The sequence below is a fragment of the Embiotoca jacksoni genome, unplaced genomic scaffold (assembly GCF_022577435.1).
Source record: "Embiotoca jacksoni isolate LCO1_2020_lvr unplaced genomic scaffold, fEmbJac1.0.p SCAF_22, whole genome shotgun sequence".
Lineage (NCBI taxonomy): Eukaryota > Metazoa > Chordata > Actinopteri > Embiotocidae > Embiotoca > Embiotoca jacksoni.
The window spans coordinates 2,413,431-2,437,012 of record NW_027185363.1 but is presented as its reverse complement, the minus strand read 5'-3'; the positions used below and the strand labels follow the sequence as shown (position 1 = coordinate 2,437,012).

General features: G+C 42.6%; 1 protein-coding gene across 3 annotated transcripts; it reads left to right on the top strand.

The window, feature by feature from the left end:
• The first annotated feature begins 334 nt into the window (after nt 1–334).
• yeats2 (YEATS domain containing 2) lies at nt 335–23,193 on the top strand. Of its 3 annotated transcripts, none has more exons than XM_069157219.1 (30): nt 335–506; nt 947–1,052; nt 1,202–1,299; nt 1,480–1,572; nt 1,664–1,897; nt 2,011–2,129; nt 2,666–2,827; nt 4,476–4,587; nt 5,034–5,078; nt 5,166–5,334; nt 6,242–6,484; nt 7,389–7,556; nt 8,600–8,691; nt 9,418–9,603; nt 9,740–9,968; nt 10,286–10,444; nt 11,930–12,036; nt 12,887–13,033; nt 14,161–14,346; nt 15,612–15,984; nt 16,102–16,236; nt 16,531–16,665; nt 16,887–17,037; nt 18,228–18,304; nt 18,426–18,505; nt 19,333–19,537; nt 20,158–20,393; nt 20,544–20,618; nt 20,856–20,929; nt 21,673–23,193. In XM_069157219.1, exons 2-30 carry the CDS (start codon nt 953–955, stop codon nt 21,779–21,781), a joined length of 4,299 nt encoding a protein of 1,432 aa, XP_069013320.1. In that variant the 5' UTR covers nt 335–506; nt 947–952; the 3' UTR covers nt 21,782–23,193. The 3 variants fall into 3 exon arrangements, with proteins under 3 accessions (XP_069013320.1, XP_069013322.1, XP_069013321.1); XM_069157220.1 differs by lacking the exon at nt 335–506 and adding an exon at nt 587–648; XM_069157221.1 differs by lacking the exon at nt 16,531–16,665.
• Nucleotides 23,194–23,582: the final 389 nt, after the last annotated feature.

The following is a 23,582-nucleotide window of genomic DNA, read 5'->3' as shown; positions in this document are numbered from 1 at the left end:
GTACAATAACACTGTTGTCTGTGTTTCTTGGTTGTTTGTATCTAAAATATATATACTGTACTCTATATACTGTGCATTTTATATTTAATTTGTTTTTTACTGTTATTTTATTGCTTTTTATTATTTTATTATTATTTTATTGCTTTCCTGTATGCTGCTGTAGCGGGAAAAAAAAAAAGAAAAAAGAAGTCCCCTTGAGGATGAATAAAGTAACTACCTACCCTAACCTAACCTAAAACACATCCTTTTTTCCAGCGAACCAAATGACACACGGAGATGATCACGGTTGGTCTGTTATTGTAAAAACAGCGCCCCCCGGCGGCCGATCGGCGGAACTGCAAGGCTAACTATCCACTACTTAAGTTAGCTTCCTGTCCACCTCGATATTTATCAATTTGCAAAACACGAGTGGGGGCTGAGCACGGCAAAACGCAAAGGATATGCTCGCGTTGAATTAAAACACACGCCTACCAAAGAAACGTTGCTCCACAGCGCGAGTACCGCCAGTAAGTTTGCATTTCATACAGACTGAATCGGTTTCTATAACTGTGTGCTAAGCGAGTAGCTAAATTAGCAAAACAGGGGGTTGATAACGTTGCAGCGCTGCCGGCAGGACGACAGGGACGGATTCATCAAAACGCAGAGCTCGTGAGACACGAGGAGGGGAGGGGGGGGGTTTGTTTAATATTCACCGCTTACGTTTGCTTCATTGAAGACTTTCGGTCAACAGTTTGAAGCGTGTTAGATGGGTAGACAGCCGGCTAACGTTGTGTTAGCTTTTGGGCATTAGCTTTCAGCTTCACTGCTAGCCACCTTAATTCAACGCTAAGTTCTGTCACAACTAGAAATCAGAGCATTGAAGTGATAAAAAACAACAACAACAACAACAAAAAACTAACGCTGGCTGCTGCTGAGCACTTTCCCTTCACGTGTGTTTTCTTTACAGACAGCCATGTCGGGGATTAAAAGGAAAATCGAGGGCAGCGATCCCGACTATGAAGACATTTCGCTGGTGCTCAACAGTAAGAGAAACAAAGCAGCTGAACATAATGGTAAGTTGCCGCCAGGACACCTGCTTTGCGTTGTTGTGGTCAAATCCCAAAATGTTCCCACTTGTTCCCTGTTTCTTTAATAGTTGTTCTTCCTTTTTTGTTTGTTTGTTGTTGTTGTTGTTGTTGTTGTTGTTGCCTCGTTTTATCAGCTCGAGAAGCAGCAGTACAGAAAATGGAAACTATCATCAGGGAGCAGTTTTCTTTGGAGATGAAGAACAAGGAGCACGAGATAGATGTGATCAGTCAGGTGTGTGGATGTTTATTAGAAAACTGTCTTTTCTTTACTTTACTTTACAACTGGTTGTTTTTTTTGTTGTCAGGAGTAGAAAAAGCTGTGCTGCTATGGAAAGTCACTTACAGACTTTTTGTTTATGTTCAATGTAAAGCAGAGCATGTTGGTTTATTTGTTGTTCTTATGGTTTTCTAGCGACTTAATGAAGCCAGGAGGATGATGGACAAGCTACGGGCGTGCATAGTGGCCAATTACTACGCCAACACTGGAATAACAAAGCTCCCAGAAGTGAGTTTTCACGCACGTTTCGGTTCAGACAGCTGCTCTAAAATGGCGGGACGGTTTAGTTGCGTTAACCAGCATTTCCTCCGTGTCCCAGCACCCCTCTAAAAGTGACCCCGCTGTGCTGAACCATCCAGCCATCCGCCGGTTCCTCGAGTCCCCATCCCGTTCGTCGTCGCCTCTCAACCAGGGCTCTGAGACTCTGTCTCTGGTGCACTCAGAGTCCGAGTCCCTCTCGCAGCAAGGAGAGGGAACCGAGAGGAATGGAGAGGGATCGTGGCGAGAGGACAGCAGCAGGCAGGAACGCAGACCTGGACGTAACACATGCAAAGTGAGTTCCCCTGACAAATGACAGGGTTACTGATGGTTTGATGAAGGTGAAGTGGGTACCAGCGTCACCTTTCAGCCTTTCATCAAGCCTGCTGTGTTTTTGATTATTTGCAGGACACCTTCGGTGTTCCGTCGTCCATAGGAGCTGAGCAGAGGGTGACCTATCACACCACTGGAGACGAGGCCTCAAGACTCTATGCAAAGAAGACAATCGTAGTGGGGAATGTATCCAAGTATGCAACCAAACTAATACCTTCCTCACTTAGTTGTTGTTCTGACTCAGTATGTTGCAGAGCAGGTTTTTCCAATGTAGAGGTTAGGAGCCTGGATCAGGGTCTATTTTTGTTTTTAACTGATGAAAAAGTTTAAAGTCACAAATGAAGATTGCTTTTTTAAATTGATCACGAGAGACAGAGAGAGAGAGAGAGAGAGACAGAGAGAGAGAGAGTGCGCTGTAATTCAGTTTTACGGCAAGCCTGGTCTTGATCAAAGTTGAAAATACCTTTTTACCTCATTTATTTCCCCCTGGGGCCTGAGAGGATCGGCCCTGTCTTCCCTTAATCCCCTCTTCTACCTGTTCTACCCTTCTCTGAGGTTTTAGACAAATACATTGCAAAAAGTACCAGGTCCTTTGCACATGTTTTGATTTTGCTACTTGCGTCATGTTGAACTCCTCCTCCCTTAACCGTCTTAAACCAAATGACTATACATCATCCCCTGTGTTCCTCACTGTCTCTGGCTGTTTTTCCTCTTTGTTTCTTACTGTCAGGTACATTCCCCCTGACATGCGGGAAGAGAACGACCAGTCTACCCATAAGTGGATGGTGTACGTCCGAGGCTCCAGGAGGGAACCTAGCATCAACCACTTTGTGAAGAAAGTCTGGTTCTTCTTGCATCCCAGCTACAAGCCCAATGACCTAGTGGAAGTCAGGTTTGTGCCAGTTTGGTGTTTTGTATATTATATCAGATAAAGTGTTCATAAGCACGCCTCACTCAGGCACACATTATTTTAATAGGCCAAGTTTCTCCTCTTATAAAAAAAATTGTCAGCTGGCTGCTGTATCATGTGGTTTCCTCAGGCAGCAATGGGAGTCAAAAGACAGGGACAAACTTGTTCCAATAAGATTTTCCCTCCGGGTGGACACATCATTTATTTTCCCCCCCAAATTTTGTATTCTGGCTCAGTAGTTTGCCCCACCTTTCTCCACACGCCACTTGCTAAACTGATGGAAGTAAGGAAACAATAATAACACTTGCGTAAGAGATAGTTTTCATCAGCAGCTGACATGTAATTCAACTTCCAATAAAAAAAACAAAAAAAACAAAACGGTCTGCTAACATTCACATTGTGTTCCACTGTCTCAGCAGTAAACAGACCGTCATGGAAATCTTTTATTAAACAGTGCCCCCTTGTGCATATTTGATGCTGCAACTCATTCATCCCATCGGTCATATCACTGTGAAAAACAATGTTTATCATACTAAGTCATAATTACTTCAGGTTAATCTTCCCAGTAGTTAGTATTTCTGAAAAATAACAAAGAATATGTTAATGATGGAGATTGTACAGACACATCTTTATAAGTAACATTATTAACCACGAGTCAGACTGGAAGTCAACATCAACATGAGTGATACTGGACACGCCTAAATTATACACAGTCTACTGTGAAAAGCAATGTTTATCATACTAAGTCATAATTACTTCAGGTTAATCTTCCCAGTAGTTAGTATTTCTGAAAAATAACAAAGAATATGTTAATGATGGAGATTGTACAGACACATCTTTACAAGTAACATTATCAACCACATGAGTCAAACTGGAAGGCAACATCAACATGAGTGATACTGGACACGCCTAAATTATACACACAGTCTGGTCTTTTTCTTTGCCCAAGGCACTAAGGTGTGTAGATCAGTGTTGCACACTTAATTTAGGAATCATCGAGAAGGAACAGAACTTTTGTGGTGTTGAGTTCTGCAGTTGAGATGTCTCATTTCGGGTATTATCCTCCAAAAACGGCAAAGGATTTAAGTTTGCCCATGGCTTCTGAATAAATGATCTCTTTCATCAGTCAGCAATCCTTATCCTGAGCTGTAGCCTCCTGGCTGTTTGAGCTGACAAAGTGCTCACGTTGCCGTTGCAGCTGCTCATAAGCTCCCCTCGACTGACTCGAGTCTTCATTCTCGGTGAACTCTACACAAGCCCGATGTTCTCTGCTGACTCTCAACACAGGCTGAATGTAGATGAGGGGATGAATAAAAGTCAGAAAAAACAAATGCAGCACTTGCAGGGTGTCGTGAACAGACATATAATATTCAGGCACACATGCGGGCAGTCAGATCAGTGTCATGTTGGGATGAAAACCTCAAGCTTCAAAGGGGAAGAAGATGAGAGCCAAGTCATTGATTTTAAGAGATTATTAACTAAGTCTCAGTGAGAAAACAGGGTGAGAGTTTTTTTTTTTTTTTTTTTTTCCCCACAAAGGCATTGTGATGGATTCTCCCTAGATATGTTTCCCTCCGCATTTGTATTTTAATGATGTTACATAAGCCATTTTTAATGTGTCTGTTCTCAGTGAGCCTCCCTTTCATTTAACACGTCGCGGTTGGGGTGAGTTTCCTGTGAGGATCCAGATCCACTTCAAAGACCCTCGCAACAAACGTATTGACATCATCCACCAGCTAAAGGTCAGACCACATCATAGACCACGTCATCTTTCAGCTGCCTCTCCTCTTCCGACTGTGAAAGTGTTTTTCCACATGCAATTTTAACTGAGCCTCTTGTTGTCATCCTGATGGGTTAATGATTCACTTTGTGTCTTTGATGACATCTACAACTGATAATCTGCACATGATAATTAACTACACAGGATTCAGTAAAGACAGGACTTCAAAAGATCGCATGGATTTGTTGTTTCGCAAACAAAGACAAAGTATCTGCTTTGCTTCATGACTACTTTGTAGCACAATCTAATTTGATGTTTGTGGTAATTTGATTTGGTCATCCTTATAAGGAAGCATTTATATCACTTAAACGTATAGTAATTATACGTCATTTATCTATTTCACTGCCTCTATTGTGTAACTTAAAGTTTTCCAAAGTCTTTATTTTGACTTCTATTGTCCTCTTACAGCTGGACAGAACATACACTGGGCTACAGACACTCGGGGCAGAAACTGTAAGTTATCAAATGTTCACTGTGTGTCCGGTGTGACTTTTTTTTTTCTCAGAGCTTTACTCTGACGATGAGCTGTATTTGTTGCAGGTGGTTGATGTGGAACTCTATAGGAATTCTCTTGGGGAAGACTACATCCCTCCGCCCTCTTCCTCCAAGGTGACTCACAGAGCAGCCAGCCCCATGTTGCCCACCTCCCTGACCCAGGCTTATGGACACTCTAGCTCTCCCATGTCGCATGACTCCATTGTAGACAAAGGTACGCCAACAGAGACACTTTTTAAACACGAGCATGAAAAGGGATATTATAGTACATTTTAAGAATTCCGGGACACCTACCTGATGATGTATGTAAGGTCTTTTTAACTTCAATAGCAAGAGGACCAAACATCCAAATCACTTATTATTATATTTTGTCAATTTATGGCTTTGAATTAATCTCATACTCACAGTAAGTATGATGTTAACCACAAGGAATAAACTAGTCATACGCATCCCTTTTCTTTCACTTTCACTGTATTAATTCCAGACAGCAGCTAGTCTATATAAAAAGACTGGAAAGCTTCAGTTACAAGGCTTGATACAGAAGTGCAAAAAAATACAACCACGGAGATCCAAATCCACAAAAGTAGAAAACAATATGAATATAGTAAAACAGTATCTACATGAACAGGGCCATAACAATAAATGGGCCTGTTCACAATACAATCAGAACCGATTGGCGCGTATATCAGGTCCATATCCATATTTTTTTTAAGGTGAAAATCTAATTCAGTCTTGCAGTGGGTTGGCCTGTTTGAGTCATCATTCAACAGATCTTTCGTGTTTGCAATGTCACTAAGAGTGAAAACATACCCCAGTCAGGTGATCTACCACTAGAACTACAGAACTATCATATATATCAGACTTCTGTCATTGTGAGCCTGTTTGAGTCAGTGAGAGAAACTACACTGCCTTGATTTTTATATTTCAACATCATTTCAAGACATTACCTCTTTTGCTTTTACACTGAAGTCTGCCTCAGGGTTGATGTAAAATGGGTCATGAGCAAACTTCACTACCTCACTGGGAATACTGAAGCCTCGGGTCTAACTGTCAGAATGTGATTATCAACTTCAGATGAAGTTTAAACAGACTTTTAATGAAATCTACTCTTCCATCTTCAGGTTTCATCAAAGCAGAAATGGGGAGGCCTGCAGGTGGTCATAGTACAAGCCTCACCGCTGGCGAACGCACTCCAACACGACCCAAAGCTGGTGACAGGATCACTCTGGGTTCCCATGGCAACTCTGCCTTCCAGCCTATCACAGCAAGCTGTAAGATTGTCCCCCAAGGACAGCCTCCGAGTCCCGCTGAGTCTCCCGGGAAGTCATTCCAACCAATCACCATGAGCTGTAAAATAGTTTCAGGTAAGTGTCTGCAACCAGTGTCGCTTTCACATTTTCATCTCTTTGCCTTCCTTCCTCTTCATACATTTTTTGGGGGGATTTTGCCACTCAAATGAGAGAAGTGCAAGTTACACAACCTTATTTCATCTAATTCTTTTCAAAATAGTTTTTATTACTGTTTTCATGCAGATGAAATATGAAACTCATTAAGAAATGCCAACATTAAAAAAAAAACAAAAAAAAAAAACACCAAACTGACATATAACATATTAATATGTTGGTCCTGTTGCTTATAATTTGCACACTTTGTTCCCTGGTATCGATGCACATTCTCAACTTCTTAGAGTGAGGACAGTCATTGTTTGGAATTTGCTGCACATCCGAGTTTAGGGATAAAATGAAAAAGGCTTCTCTCGTGTTCTTACAGGCACATATTTGTTTTAATAGCCAAATCTGGTAGACATGATGACAACCTACTAATTAAACAAAACCTTTCTGCTTGATGTAGGGTTAAACATTTATTTTGTCCAAATCAACTATCCACAAAATAAGGGAATGCAAAATGACATCAACGTTCTGCTTGTTGCACAAAGATCAGAAATGGAGTATACCAAACACGCATGCACATGTACTGTATGTCACTTAACATTTATTTTCATCACACATCTGGGAGCCCCTAGGAACATGTTTTAATTTTGCATAGAGGTTCATAAAAATTGAGTTTGTGACCAAATATTGTATATAGTTATACACACTCCACAGATTAGTATCAAGTTAAAATACTAATCACCCACACCCTATCATTCGACAGGAAGGCTTTTTTGTGCTAAATCTCAACAAGCCCTGAAGCATTTTTTCACTTGCACCTTATTCCACATTGATTTGTCATTATCCTCTAATAGCCTGTGTACTTTCACCCCCACAGGGTCACCCATCTCCACCCCAAGCCACTCCCCACTACCCCGCACACCCACGACCTCCACCCCTGTCCATAGCAAGCAGAGCTCCTCCTCTGCGCTCAACAACCCTTATATTATTGTTGACAAACCAGGCCAAGTGATCGGCATGGCTTCCTCATCTGCTGCCTCCACAGGTACACATCTCCTACTCAGTGTCAATGTGCTGCTTCAAATCGGAAGTGGACCTGTAGCGAAATTGAACAGCGGTGTCTGAACCGCCCACGCAGAATATATAAATGGCTGTGAAGAATGTACCCGACGGATGATGAATAATAGCCTCTAAACTCCTCTTTTCTGTCTGTTTCTCTCCAAATATATGTTTTGGCTTCTTTTATTGTCCTCTTTTATCCCTTTGTTCTTTCCTCTCGAGCTCTGTGTATTCCTCCTTTCTGTTTGTGTTTTCTCTGGCTGTGTCCCTGAGTCTCTCTTTTTGTCCCCATTTTGCACTCCTAAAGTATGACGTGTGGTGAGCCAGCAGGATAGTTGCTGGAAGAGAGGTTACCATGGTGACTGAGGTGATGTGCTTCATGGCCAGATTAGGAAGATATTGGATGAGACCCCGCACTCGCATCAAGTTTTGTATATATTTGTGTATTTCTCCATGAATATGGTCTGTGGTTGTCTACAAAGATTAAGTTCACTGCCAGATGAAACAAGTGTGTACTTCCTGCCAGCATCACCACTTCACGAAGCCAGGTCATCTTACATGACCATAGCCGTCGTATTTACTTCCTCACATCAGCAGCGTCAGTTCATATTTCCCGTAAGAGCTCTTTCCCCTAGATTGCTCTCTCACGCCCACTCAGCCACTCCTACACTTTCTTCACAAATGCACAGCTCAACCAAATCTAGCAGCCGGGTTGGAGTGCTGTTAAATGATGTTTTATCAAGCTGGATGAGGTTGATGTGGGTGTTTTGGCTGATTTACCAACCCTGCAATGAAACAAATTTGAATGCAGTAGGTAAGGAATAAAACTTCAGCTGTACTCAGCTCTGTGAGGGAATACAGTGCAGCCAAACCTGGGCTTCAACACCCACACTGAGTAGCACTGACACGACACTGTTACCTTGCACAGCTATGGCCTTGCTATCTCTGGAAAGGATTACAGGAACTGCTGTGGCTTTCTCCAGCACAGTCATCTATTCTGTGACTTATTGTGTGTGAATTATTTCGCAGGAAGCCCGTCTGCCAAACAGTCTGCTGCTCAAGGCACACGTTCTCCAGCGCCTAAAGTTCACACGGGCACCTTCCTCTCCTCAGGGGTTAAGGTGAGTCGGCTGAGACTTCAAGGTTTCAACATTAAACATGACTTCTTTTTACTGAGCTGTCCTCACACTGTTAAGATTGTCCCTGTAGTATCTGTATCTTTCAACAAAGCAGTGTGATAATAATAGTAGACCAGGGTGCTATCTTCAGCAGATGCGAGTGCCTTGGCAGCTTTTTAAATGGAACATCATTCTAAAGATGGGGACGGGGTGTCGGGAGCTTTGCAGAGAGAATTGCACAGTTCTGTTTCACGAAAACTGTGTCAATAGCCTGCAGTAAAATCCTCCCACTCCCACACGCTCATCATCTCATCACTATCCACAAAGAATGAAACATGATTCCACTTAAAATTTCTGTTTTATCATAGTGGCGCTCGCATTGGTTCAGATTTCGTAGTTCTCTTAGTTATAAAGCACTGATATCTGCAGTTGTACTAAAGGCCAGGGTAGATAAGGACAGATGGGGAATGTAAAATCGTCGACTTGATGAATAAATTATGATGCTTATTTTCCAAAATTTGTTTTAAGCTACGAATCTTTTCTCTTTAACCTTTAAAAAGCTGATCTTCATGTACAGTCAAAGCATTATATTAATAATATACAGGATTTTTCTGTTTCCTACAGAGTAAAAGAATACTTTAACCAGCTGCAATATCTTCAACTTGTTGTTGTTTCAAAGCAGTGTGGCTGGTGTTACCGTTACAGTCCCTCTCCATGTTTGTTTTGCAGGTTATCATCAAGCAAGAGCCAGGGGAAGTTTCAACACAGCAACAGCAGATGGTTTCCACAGTAACCAGCCAGCAGCAACCTGCTGCTACAGCAGCACACCAGTTTGTCGCAGTGAAGGGAGGTCACATGATCTCCATGGCAGCACAGAAACAGGCCGGAGGGGCCACAGGGGCCACATCTAGCAAGGTCAGTCTCTCTTGGATATGCCCTGACACTCCCACACAAGCGTATCAATAATTCACATGTTAATTGTAATATACTGTAGTTGTGAGTAAAAAGTTGATCGTTCAGAAACTTAACATGGCACTTCTCTTATTTCCAGATGTTGGGTATTCCTGTTAACTCAGCGCTTCAGTCTTCAGTGAAACAAGTTGCTATTAGTAGTGGACAGATTCTGGTTGCCAAGGGCAACACTTCTGTCTCCAAGGTGATGGGTGGGAAGCAGGTTTTGGCTCAGGGAGTCGCTAAAGCCATTGTCAGTGGAGCTAGCAGCATCTCAGGTCAACAGGCTGCTGCCAAGGCGGCTGGTGGCTCAAGTGGCAAGAGTGGAGGTCAGAGTTCACACACACACACACACACACACACACACGTATATATACATCCAATGTACAATGTCATGCAGGTAGAACAGAACAAGTAATTACAATTTTACAACAGGGCACATGCACATATTAGGAAGTTGTTTATTTATTCTCTATTGTTTTACTCGTTATTTGGAAAACACGATTTCTGACTTAAAGGTAGTATAGGGCCTGTAGTATACTTAACCTTCTACTTTTAAATGATAACTATAAAATGTGTTGTATTCCGGTTCAGTCAAGGAAAATATATCCATATTGTATATTAATATTCATTTGTATGTTCTTAGTGATGGCTACTCTTCAGCTGCCAGCGAACAATCTGGCCAATCTAGCCAATTTGCCTCCAGGCACCAAGCTCTACCTGACCACCAACAGTAAAAACCCATCGGGGAAGGGAAAGCTGCTTCTTATTCCACAGGGAGCTATCCTCCGAGCCTCCAGTGCAAGTAAGACATGTTACATCCCGTATTAATGACATCGACAAAGTAACCCAGAGTCAGTTAATAGTGATTTAGCCTTTCCTCCCCCTCCCTTTGTCGTTCTGATTTTCAGTCACGTACTTGACACACTCCTCTTGAAATTCTGGGTTTTAAGAACAAGGAAAGAGTTTCTTTGACTGAGCAGTTCAAAGAATATCTTGTTGAATGTCTTGCCATTCTCGTAATAAAGCTCTTTGTGACCCTGTATTAATGTCTATGTGACCCTGTAGCACATAACATGAGTCAGCAGATAATACAGGTTAGGTTGGTCTTAGTTAACACTTGAATGGGCTGATTAACTTAAGAATCCACACTGCAGGAAGAACAGTAAAAAGCAGCTTAGCATTCACGCTGCAGCAGCCACAACCCATTAACTCTCAAATGTAATTAATCAATTAAAGTAGGACACTTGTTGTTCTCAACACTTAAATATCATGTCCTCAAATATAATACAGCTTCCATACTATGAATATAGTTTCTAGGACGTTGTCTTCAATTTGGGTCTTTATGGTAATTTCCAAGTTTATCCAAGTGAATTCAGAACACCGATAAAAGTTGAGCATTTCACTACACGCAGCACATTTTAGTAATAGATGTAGGTGTGGTCGGACGTACACATGAACGTCATAGCAATATTAAGCTTTCAATGATTTCTTTGAAATGATTTTGTTCTGGGTCAAAATGATTGTACAATACACATCTTTAATAGAGAAAAAGAAAAGAAGTTGGTACACACGCTTTAAATATATTTTTTGCTTTTCTGAAATCAACACAGGTTAAAGGATAAATACACTTAGTTCATTTAATGGTACTGAAAGTTCCAAAATGACCCACGCCCTTGAAAGTCCAGTATTGCCATGACATTCATGTCTATAATGAGGGCTTGTAAACATCTGACCACAACTGTACACTGGTTCTCTTACATAGAAGACTAGATTAGGTAGCTTTAATGAACTTTTGTGGCACAAACTGAAAGAAATTCTCGATTGAGAAGGTGACTCAGGATTTGGGGTTCGCGTCCCAGCCAAAAGCTTTCGCCCGGGCATTTTCCTCCGTGCCTCAAGTTGTAGACGGCTCCATTAAAAGTGTTACTGCTGGAGGCGCGTCATAAAGTTGGGGAAAAAGAAATCCACTTTTGTAGTGACTTTCCAACTCGAGGCATGCTTGCGACTGTTGCAGATATTGGCTGCTGCGCTCCTACTGGCCAGTGAGTCAGTCATGGCTATCTTGTTTCTTTCTGCTCAAAGATATTTTGCAGCATCCTGTCTTTTTTTCTCTTTTTTTTCAAGAAAATGAGCTTCACAGCATTAAACCAATATAACTCTGTCTGTCTAGAAAATCATGCTTTCACCTATTTGAAGCTAGAGAGATAATATGTTAATTTTGGAGCGAGGATAAAAGGATTGTTTATCTGATTTGAGACTGATGTGTATGTGGCTGTCTGTGATTTAGGTCAGCAGTCCCAGAGCAGCTCGTCAGCAGGCACTGGGGGCTCCCAGAACTCCTCCTCCTCTTCCAACCTCTCCTACACGTCCTATATCCTTAAACAGACCCCACAGGTGGGTAGACACACATTTTTTCCGCATTACAGACCTTACAGACATTCATACGCTGGTATGATTTTTTTCTTTTTGATGTCTTTTGTGTGTCTGTGAATTTCGATTTTTGTAGGCTGCTGAAGATGCTGTGCACATTATCCCCACCGCTGTTACAGAAACACCGATTTTTGAATTTATTCACTTATAGCATGACCTGCACTGTGTTCAAATGGGATTTCTTTTCCTTGGTGATTCTCAAGTTTTTGTATTCTTGTAAAGGTTGAGCCTGACTTGTTCTTAATTAGACACATTCATTATAGCAGCATTGATCCATGCTTTAGCAGCTTTAGAACAGTGCTGCCTGTGCATATAGCTAACGGCATATAATGAAGTGGCCTACAGAGGTTTCCACCTAAATTTAAAATGGGAATCTGTGCCGTGTTTTCCTAATAGTGATCCATCTTAAAGGATCTGTGATGTCTTCACAATATACTGCAGTATATTACACATATCTCCTTTAACAGCTAAAGCGCCGTGCACACACACACACACACACACACACACACACACACACACACACACACACACACACACACACACACACACACACACACACACATTGTAGTCAAGATCTTAGGGATAAATTACCAAAGGCGAATTAAATTTTCTGTAAGCGATTATGATAAATGAAGAATTAAATAGTTGTAATAAAAACATTTTTCCTAAGTAAAATAGTCATCCTTTGCATATTATGAAAATGTGTCCTACTGTACTTTACAGTGTAATACTGGTAACATAAAACCTCTGTGTTAAGACTGGTTTAAAAGGGAGTTGTACCATTAACTTGGAACTTCTCGTCCATTTTCGCCAGGGTACGTTCCTGGTCGGCCAGCCTGCGCAGGGTTCAGGGAAGCAGGGAGCTTCCAGTTCGGCAGGTCATGCTGCATCATCTCCAGCAGCTGTTACCCAGCAGGCTATCCGGGTGACAGCTGGACAGAAGGCGGCCATCCTGGCTCAGGTCAGTTTGGGGAACTTGTCTGAGGGCAGGACTCGACTGTGTGATACTAATGGAAGCTGGTGCAGTTACTACTATTGTTTGTGTTGTTAACTGTTTCACTAACAGTCCAATTCTGATGGTTAAGCCGTGATTATTGGTTGTAACTGGTTAGTCTCTTGGGGTATAAATGAGGAAAAAGTGTGCTTGAATAATGACTGGTAGAGTTTTGAGACAGTTGCACTTGAAAGCCTCCTTTTGATGTTTGCCAGCACTTCTGTTTCCTCTTCTTCTTGAAATATTGATTCTCTTGACCTTATTCTTACTTATTGCTATGCACTTCTTCTTATATGGCATACTTCTCAAATGCTTTCTTTTTTTCATGTAGTTTTTAGGTTGACCTTTTTTCATATAGAGCTCTACTGAATAGTATTTTCTCAACATCTCATAATATGGTTCGTATTGCATTTGTTTCTATAAAAGCATGTTGGTTTGTATGGTATCCAAAAACAGAAAAAGTACATTAAAAGCACTATTTAATTTCAATAATTTACTACCCGTCATTGGTCTTCATTTGGTTAAGTGGGTTTTTACAAGATTTGTCAGATTAGAAAGAATGACTATAATTTCCTTCTTTGTCAATAAATTTGATGCGTTCCAATTCAGACTCGTATTTTAGTAGTATATGCTGGAGTCTAATCAAAACATTGTAATGATTACTTTCATCTGCAGTTTCAGAGGAAACGCTTCGAAACATTTTTGTTCAAACGTGACATGAAAGCAGTCGACACACACATGGTCAGTTTTCCTCCTTTTCCATCCCATATGTGACTGTAACACTGAAGGACTTGTCCAGGCAACAGCTGGTGTAGGCCTGACTCACGCATGTGCTGCTGGGCTAGAGGTGGACAAGTCCCATCAAGCACTTTAATCTGTCTCATTTTATATAACAGCATCATAGCCATGTTCATCTCTTACCACTTTGCCCAACTGAAAACTGTAGAGTGATATGAAGCAGGTTGTCTTTTATACATTGATTTGTTGTTGTTTGAATTTTCTGTCCCCTCCGTTGCTTCTCTGACAGTTTTATCCTGCTCATGTGGGCTGTTGTTGCTATAAGTGGGTAAGTGCTCCTCTAATATAATTGACAGGTGGTGGGAGGCTCCCAGGGTGCACAGGTGAAGTTGTCTGACGGCTCTGTTAAGACGGTAACGGCAGCGGGAGCAGGCCACTTGTCCAAGCCGGGTACCACCACACTGAGGATGACGGGTGGAGTCATCACTGCTGCTAGCTCCTCCCCCGGCTCTGTCAGCGCAGCGGCAGCCAGCCAACAACAGGCGAGTTTCACGGTCCTCGTGTTTTTCTGACAGCTGTGGTTTTTTTAAAAGTCATTTTAATCCAAACAGCAGTTACTTTTGAGATAGATTTGAAGTATTTCGTTTATGCTTGTAAACAGTTGTTTTTTTTTGTTTATGATTACCAAAATTTCCTAACCTGTTAAATTACTACAAAATCTGCTATAAAATAATTCAATAATTCCCAATTGCAAAAATAATTGGTGGGAATGTTTTTAGTGATTTTTTTTTTTTTTTAGAATTATATGCATTGTGTATTAAAGTGCAGACATCAAATTTATATTGACTAGAAGTTCAACGCTTTTGCATAAGTTTTTCCATCTTTTGTAAAAGTGAGATAAATGCAAATGCACAATTTGCCTTTGCAATTGGAATACATAGAAAACAGGAGTGATCCCATGTGAGTGCAATAGCTGGGTTGGTGATGTATTTGTCAGAAATGGCAGAGAGTTCAGAAGGTGTATGAAGCGCCCTCAGCAGTCAATCAGCAGCAGTCTGGGTTTGGGTGATAACGGCTTTAGAATCAGTGGCTGGGCCTCAACAGCTAGAGAAATGGAAACACTTTGTGCGACTTGTAATAAATATATATATATATATATATATATATATATATAGTATTAACACAGGAAAAACACTGGAGATGCTGATGCAAACACTAGCGAGACAGAACTGCTCTTTATTAGGACTCTGTGAGAGAAATTGACTCTTTTGTCTTTGAGAATTCCATAAAACCAGTGACCTGATCAGCCCGGCTCACTCCGGGAGCTGCACTGCAAAACAGACATCAGCAGAATAAAGAATAGACAGTTAATTGTAACTTCGGTCAAGCGACAGGGAATCTTCTTTTAAATACCCCTGTGCATCGATGTAAACGGATTTGTCTCATCAGTATTTGATGTATCGTAAACATATTCACTCTCATGTGAGTGCCGATACGGTGAGATGTTGCTCCTTTAAATGGGTGTTCAATGACTTGTTTTGTAAATGAAAGTTTTCACCCAAATACATTAGAGTGTTTTTAAATGAATTTACTATTAATTGGTCTATCTTATCCTCGAAAATGTATACGTGTTCTTTCATGGACTCTTGGTATTCACACTAAAGCAGCACAGTTTGTCATCAGAACATCAATAATTTAAAATGAATGGAGCATCTTTTCAGCCTTTGCTGTACTTTGGAAAAAGTTGCAAAAGGGCAGAGTTTTTGTATTTCCTGGTTGACAGATGAGTTTTTGTGTGCCCACGCAGGCTGCTGATGGTGGGAAGTCTGCCTCTCAGCACCACTCACTCCTGGTGGCAGCCAACCAAGCAGCAGTAATCAGTGCAGCTAAGAACGCCAGTGCTGCTGCCTGTAGCAGCCTGTCGAAGGCGACTGTGGCCTCATTAGTCAAGGGTGCTGGCAACTCTGCCACATTGACGAAAGGTGGTGTTGGTTCAACTGGTGCCGTAGTGACAGTTGCAAAAGGGAACCCCAATATGCCCGTCATCAGCATGTCCAAGGGTGCAGGGGGAGGGACGGCAGTGTGTGTGTCCAAAAGCAGCGGGACATCATTGGCTACTGCAGCTTCATTAGTCGGAGGAGTGGCAGCCGGAGGAGGGAAGACAGGTGCTGCTCTGTCAGGTAGGCAGAAAGAAACCTCACATCACGGTTATCTGTTGGTTTGAATGTGTTTACAAGTATAGTCCAGGTCCAAACACAAATTGCTCTCCCATCAAGAATGGATTGTGTTTTGTCCAGGTATGCTGAAGATCCACTCTGGAGGTTCCAGCAGCCAGCAGACAGTCTTAACCATTCCTGCCAACCAGCTCAAGCAGCTGGGGGTTGGCGCTGGGTCCACTGGGCTGCAGACCATATTCATGCCTGTTGGGAAAGGTAAGGTATCTCTATGACAAATATAAGACAAGAAGTTAAAAAAAACAACCAGGGGAAGACTATAGCAGATAACAGCTTTAATTAGTTTGTCTCTGAGCTGAGTCTTTTTCCCAATGCAGATGACTACAGAATGATTTATAGAAGACAAACAAACTGTAGATTCACTTCTCTGTAAGAACAGCTTTTGTAGGGCCCATCTCCCCCCCCCCCCCCTTCTCATTTTTCATCTAAGTGTTAAACCTATTTACCTAACGGGCCATTGATCCATCCGAGTGTGTTTTTCTCCGTGTATAGTCGTGTCTAAAGGCCCAGTCTCCAGTACTCCTTCCTCCTCCTCCTCTTCCACCACCCCTGGAGCAGCTGGAGCTGGAGCCTCCCCAGGCCCTGCCAGCCAGGCCTCCCCCTCCCTTGCCCTGCCCCTGGCACAAGGTGAGAGGGGTCCATCTTCACTCCACCCACTCTCCATTTTGTTTTTTTTGCGTTATAACTTTGCTCAGTACGCAAAACAGTATTAAGGTTTAACTCCCATCTCCAGTATCTTCACCTCACCATTGCCTTTTCTCTTCCCATTTAAATAAATGGTATGCGTTGAATAAAAACGAACCTTTCTCTCACACTTGCTGTCCTGCTGTCGTTCTCTGCTGCCACAGTGAAAACCGAACCAGGTGCTGGCACAGCTGTCACAGCTGGTCCATCACCCCCGGTGACTGCTCCGGCCGCCACTTCTGTCCATGTTACCCCTGCAGCTACCACCGTCAAGCAGGAACAAGGGGCAGATAACTCTATGCACGACCTCATCAAGTAAGGACAGGGATGAGTTGTAAAGCTGCTATCACTTACAGCAAACATGCTTACTGGCTTCTAACGCTGGAAATATACTTGCTTTTTCAACCACGTGTTCACGTTGCCATCCAGCGGTGTCGTAATTGTTCAAATGCTTGCCAGTGTACTGTACTTTACGTGTTACTTAAGGATTCCATTAGAGGGCAATCCTAAAATGCATTATTTAATCCATAAGCAATGAGGATTGATGAAGTTGCTTCGCCAGCTCAGGCGCCCACACGCGGATATAACGGTCCCAGATTCTTTTCCGTTTATTTTCGCAGGTTTTCAACATTTACTTCCAAAACGGTTCGCAGCTCATGCCAGCTATTCTGACAAGCATATTTGTCACAGTGCAGCAGCAATGACACATCATACAGATGCGGGTATTTGCAGATTTAGGCTGTGTCTCAAATCGCATAATTGTATGCTTACACCCTCTATTTTGAGTGCATAAGTACGTTCAAACTGTCAAGTAATGAAACATGTAATGCATTGAGTAACTGGATAACGTACTCATACTGGCCCACAAATAGAGTATGAATAGCCTCAACAGTCGCCGTTATTGCTGCGTAGCGGAAAGGGAAGGACTACCTTCCTATTTTAAAACTGCGTAAGCTGAGGAAGCTGCTGCTGTATCAGCCTTTAAGTTGTCTTCCAAATAACGGCCGTTGTGTCGCTGTTTTCATGCATACTGACCCCGTCGCGTCCGAACACTGCCCCTACTGTTCATGTCTGTATTGCGTCCAGCAGTCACTTAGCATTTTTTTTTTTTTGAGGACATACACAACCAACAGTCAAAACAGGCTCAAGATATGTGAGGCAGCCATCATACGCAAAGCAAGTATATATCGGGCTCCAGAGGAATGAGCAATATGTTTGTTCAGAGGAAAGGCAGAAATAGATTTTTCACTGCGCCCCGCGCTGACGCTGAGTAATCCAAAGGTTTTTGGTGTTGCTGTAGATTTGACCACTTAAATGTGAACAGCTCCATTTTTAACTTTCAAAACTTTTTCATTGAAGAAGAGCAGAGTTTAATTTGTTTAAGCTATTTCACAGCTACCGATGTATTAAAGGAGGGGTCTGAGAATACCTTATTCTCCTGGCCGACATTTCGGTGAATATTTTCCAGATGGTAAACCTGACAGTTGTGATTGCTTTTTCCTCAGCACTGAACACATAGAGACCATGATGCAGCTGCTGACGGCCGTGGTGAAGAAGTTCCCTCTAATTGTGCCAGAAAAGAGTAAGTGAGCTTCCATTTCTTTTGGTGTGCTTGAAAACAGACTTTATATACAGAAACTAGAGGAAAAGTCTGACAGTTGAAACACTGGGTTTTGTTAAGCTGTTTATTTCCATTTGTTTAGCTGAAGACTCCCATCCATTTTGTGCCTCCTCAACAGACCAGTATTATTCCTGGACTATCGGCAAGCGCAGAGCCTCAGAGGTGACTTTTTTTTTGTTTTGTTTTGTTTTGTTTGTGTGCTCGTGATTACAAATCCAGTGATGTTTATTATTTGTACCATTCAGTGTCTGTAAACCACATTACAACCAAACTGATGATAGTACAGTGGAGATGTACATTTCCTGTGAAGATTTTTTTTTTGTTGTGAAAAAGAAATGATCAGAATATCTTACAATTTTTCATGAAATCATGCACATGGTCTTATGTGTCAAACTTATTGGGTCTTTCAAAATGAGAAAGCAGGGCCACATGTGCACATTTAACAGTCCTGGATACAGAGCAGTTTCCTTTGATGAAGGTTTAATTTAATCCCGTCTGATAGTGATAGCACCCACTTACTAACACCTACTCTTCAGGTTGAGGGTGTCTGTAATGTCAGGGATAACTTGCCGTGTCTGCAGTTTTGTTGTCTTCGTGCCGGATTTCTGCTTGCCTCGTGTGTTTCTATCAGGTCAGATGTATATCTCTGTCCAGTTGTCCCCTGTCATCTTTTTCTAACGGGTTCATCAATAGCTCATACAGGCCTGCCCATGTCTTAGCTGTCTGTTCTCCTTATCTACCACTTTAAATTGTCTCAGAGGAGCCTAGATGTGGATATTTATATCTACACTATGAGAACAGGGGACGATGGGCTGCAAAGTAGTGTCTACAGGACTGGAAAGAGACCGTGTGCCCATAAATGTTGGTATTTTGGTCAGTACTCAAAAGGTATTAACTAAACTGTTAATCTATGTCAATCTGTGGATTTTAGGGCTTTTAGGCCTTTAATGTAAGTTTTGCTTAATAGAATTTGGCATGTGTCCGTGCAGCTCCAGCGAGCGGTGGCAGTGAAGCGGCTTGTCCAGGATGTGCTGGACCGCTCACCCCGCCTGCAGGCCCTCACTCCCCCAAAGACCAGAGAGGTGGTGCAGTGGTGCCGGCAGAGGGGCTACACGCCACCCGACCCTGAGCCCCAGCACAAGAACGATGACGAGTCCATTGAGGACATTCTCACGCAAATAGATAATGAGCCCGGTGGGTTTCTGTCCGTGTGTAGTTTCGGTGCATATCTTCCACAGGAAGATCAGTGACTGTGCTTTGGCTTGTTTTGTGTGCTCTTTTCTCTTGTCAGCAGCTCACGGTGGATCAATATTTCCCCTTCAGTGTTGCATGTGTGGGTGTATTGCCTCTGCAGTTACCAGTTGATCCGGTACTGTGTTTGCGGTCCGGTTGTGCGTGAGGGCGGCCAGTGTGCAGCCTCGGTGTTTTCGTTCCGCCTCATTGTTTTATTCACAGGGAGCTCTCATTAATTCTGTCTTTTGTCCCTGAAGGGTGAGAGACGAGGCTGCTTAGCTCAGTGAGTCACACACTCGCCCGAGCCAGACAACAATCTCTGGTTGTGTTTTCCTCGTCGTCCTCTGTCTTGCACAAATATCTTGATGTAGACTTGTCGGACTGTTGAACTTACAAATCGTAAACAACTTTACAAACTTGGGTCTGTCACACTTCTTTGTCACTTGTGCTTTAATCACGCAGCCCCACGTCGAGAATCTGTAATGTGAGTGATTCACTGGAGCGGCTGCTGTTTCTGCTTTGCTGCCGCGAACGCTGCTTGTGAAACGGTGCGTTAAATGTCCATGTGGGTCTGTGTGCAGAGTGCCCGTCGACCCTGAGTAGCTGCGAGGAGCTGGTGCTGCGGCTGGAGCAGATGCAAGCCCTGCTGAAAACTGAACCGGAGGAAGCAGACGATGAAATAGTCGACATCGTCACCGTGACTCCCGCCTGCCAGAAACTAAAGGTCAAAGAGGAGGAGCAGGAGGCTGACGTGGAGCCCAAATTCTTCCTGGGCCCCTCCGTGTCCGCCCAGTTTGTCAGTGAAACAGCGCAACAGGTCAGAGGGGTTTTGGAAACGGAATTGAACCAATAAAATCCTTTTACTTTGCTACTTTTAGGATCTGAATTTTATTTTTTTTTTTTTAACAAAAGCAAGCTGCGCCTCTCTCTTCATATTTTTATACGATGACCCTTCTGTGTCTTTCAGATCGGGGTCACCTTCCAGCCGGTGGAGGTGGAGAAGAACGTGTTCGCTCCAGTAGTCGAAGCCATGATTCTGAAGGTCGGTCACTATGCAGGCCAGAACAGAAAAAAAGTTATCCATTTACAGAAGCTCATCATCACCTCAGCGTACTCTTTACTCGAGTGATGAATGTACATAATGTATGAGATGTGCACCCGCACAGGATAGTGCATTTCACCTTGTACTGCTTCTTCGTGACTAATGATGACACTGTGTGTGTGTGTGTGTGTGTGTGTGTGTGTGTGTGTGTGTGTGTGTGTGTGTGTGTGTGCGCAGGCCACAGAACAGTTTGCCAGTGACATCCTGAGAGAAGCTCTGGCTGGGGCCTACGCCAAATCCCCTCCGAACAGGTCAACTTTTTTTTTTTTTTTTCCCCTCTCTCTCTCTCTCTCTCTCTCTCTCTCTCTCTCTCTCTCTCTCTCACATGCAACCTGCTCAGTGCTCCATTTCTCACTTTATTAATTATATGTGGGGCTCGTCCAACCCACCGGTTTGATGCTCAGACTGTTCTCAGCATGTCCACAAAGTGAATATAAACAAAATATTCCATAACAATGAACTTCCTAATTTACAGCATCCGTTCAGTGACATAAACTTCCATTGTTGTCCAAGTACCATTAAAAGCACGTCAGTGAGCTGCACTATAGCGCTGCGTTGTGTTATCATGATGGGGAATATTGCTACCATATTTTATTTTGACTGAGCCCCCCATACTGTGTTTGGCTGGCGTAAATACTTGCTAAAGCACCAAATGCGTATTAATCCACCTTTTAAAAATAGTCCCACACAAAATGTGTGTTTGTCTGTTTTGTTGGTCTGTAATATATCTGTAAACTCCGGTAGCGTCATGCTTTTCTTTTCTGTGGAGAGACATCAGTAAAATCTGATGCCCTTGCCTGTAGAACACTTTGTTTGTTTTCAGACATGATGTAAGACAGTGGGACGCAGAACTGAGTGAACAGGCGTCTGAATGCATCGATTCAGAGCTCTGTGTTTCACCATCATACACATTATGGAGCCAGCCAGTGATGCACCGGTCTGAAAACCTATTTCTAGTGTTAAAATCCTAACTTGGGTCCATTTGTCTCTGCAGGGCACCCAGAGAGATCACGGCCATGAACGTCCACCAGGCGGTCAGCAGCATCCCCACCTGTGACTTCCTCACCAACACAAACATGGGCTACCTGTCTAAGGACAACTGAGGTGTAAGAGGACTGATACTGACGGGTTAACCGACACACTTAACAGTGACGAAGGCTGTCTCGAGTCGCTGGTAAGGACAACGAGACTCTCCTCTTGGAACTGACAGCTCTACTGTGCGAACATTCGCACAGGGACGTCGTCCCGCTGCCTCAGGTTGTGCAGTAATAACTAATGTGCTGTATTCATTAACTCGATCGTGGAAGAGCTCAGCCTGCTTCTCGACGCAGCTGCGCGGCTGCAGAGCAACAAATGTTTCTAATACTCTGGGTATTTTGTAACATTTTAGTCCTAATGTATGTGGAGAAGCGGCATCGTGGGGGTGGGGTGGGGGGGTTATTTGATTTGCAGGGGGCTTTTGTGCTCCCGCTTACCTCATAACAAGATCATTCAAATGATGAACTGTTTCCAGCCAGCTACTCATCGGGGGAAATGAAGTTTGGGTAACTTACAGGACTAAATAACGACATCAGACTGTCCTCTCCTGTGTACGACACCTTCCTGTCACTTCACCTGAATTTGGAACGAGACTCGGCTTTTCAGCCGAGGTGAATCACAGATTTACGGCAATCTGGAAACGCTGATGAACATCTGAGTGTTTCCTATCGGTCAGTGGGGACCTTGGGCAAAGCAAACAGCTGTTTTCCCAAAAGTGGCATTACCATGGCAACCAGCGATCGTCACGACCAACATCCTTTGATGTACTTCAGTGTTACCTGGCGGAGGTAATTATGGATCTTGCTGTATAAACATGCAGGAGACTGACTCATGTTTCATATTTGTAAGTCAAAGACAGATTCTTCATTATATCTGTTGACAAATCTTTCATCTGTCTATTGAGATAAATGTGATGGTAAACTGAACGAATCACCGGGTCATTATGAATTCAAGGCACACTAAACATGTATCTTCTCCTTCATGAACCAGGTGTGACAGCCCTTTGAAGTGCTTTCAAGTGTCCTGTTTAACATCCACGATGTATCTTATCATGTAATGTATATGACCAGTATATGAAATACGGTGTTTTCAAATGCTGTTTATTTTTGTATCTAATATCAACACCTGCGAACAGTTAAACCCTAACAGTAGAGTGTGTGTTTATATGAATATGTGTGGATAGTGGATGTCGTCCCCACAGAAGTCAATGAATTTGATGGTAAGTGAATGCGAGTGCGTGGTTTGTCGGTGGATGCAAATAAGGCAATGTCGTGTTGGTAATTCTGTTTAATGTGGAGCTTTGCATTACGTTAATGTGTGGATGATCGGACAAGTGAATGTGTTTGGGCTGAGTGGTTACAATGCCTGTTCAACCAAATCAGATTAGTGTAGAGGATGCCTAGGCATTGTTTTTTCATGTTTCGGTGCAAACCAAAAATATAATCAATATTCTTATAATAAACTAGAAAAAAAAATATTTCTGGCTACCCTGGCTTGTGTTTTACATGTTATTATGGTTTTGTTTTGTTTTATGATGAATATGATCAGTATGAAGAGGATAAACATGTGGTAGGGAGCCTTTAGACTCGAGAGTTAAAGGTCCAGTTCAACCAAATTACAAGCAGAAAAACCAAAATAACAGCTTTAAAGTTTGCCATACTGAGATTTCTGCCGCAGACATTGTTTCCGTCTTCCTACAAAAAATATTAGTGTGTGTGGATCATCCACAGACCTCACTGTGAACACTTTTCACTGGAACTGTTTTCTACAAAAAGAAATATTCCCTATTGAAACTTTTAGAAGGTTTTGTGGAACATCCAGAGTGCAAGAGAAATATATCCTGAAAGATAGTCCCTTCTTTTAAAG

Excerpts from the sequence above, each read along its gene's own strand:
- yeats2 (XM_069157219.1), top strand. The coding sequence starts at position 953 with ATGTCGGGGATTAAAAGGAAAATCGAGGGCAGCGATCCCGACTATGAA. Across the intron at positions 1,300-1,479 it reads AGATAGATGTGATCAGTCAG|CGACTTAATGAAGCCAGGAG; the intron begins GTGTGTGGATGT and ends ATGGTTTTCTAG. Across the intron at positions 10,445-11,929 it reads CCTCCGAGCCTCCAGTGCAA|GTCAGCAGTCCCAGAGCAGC; the intron begins GTAAGACATGTT and ends TCTGTGATTTAG.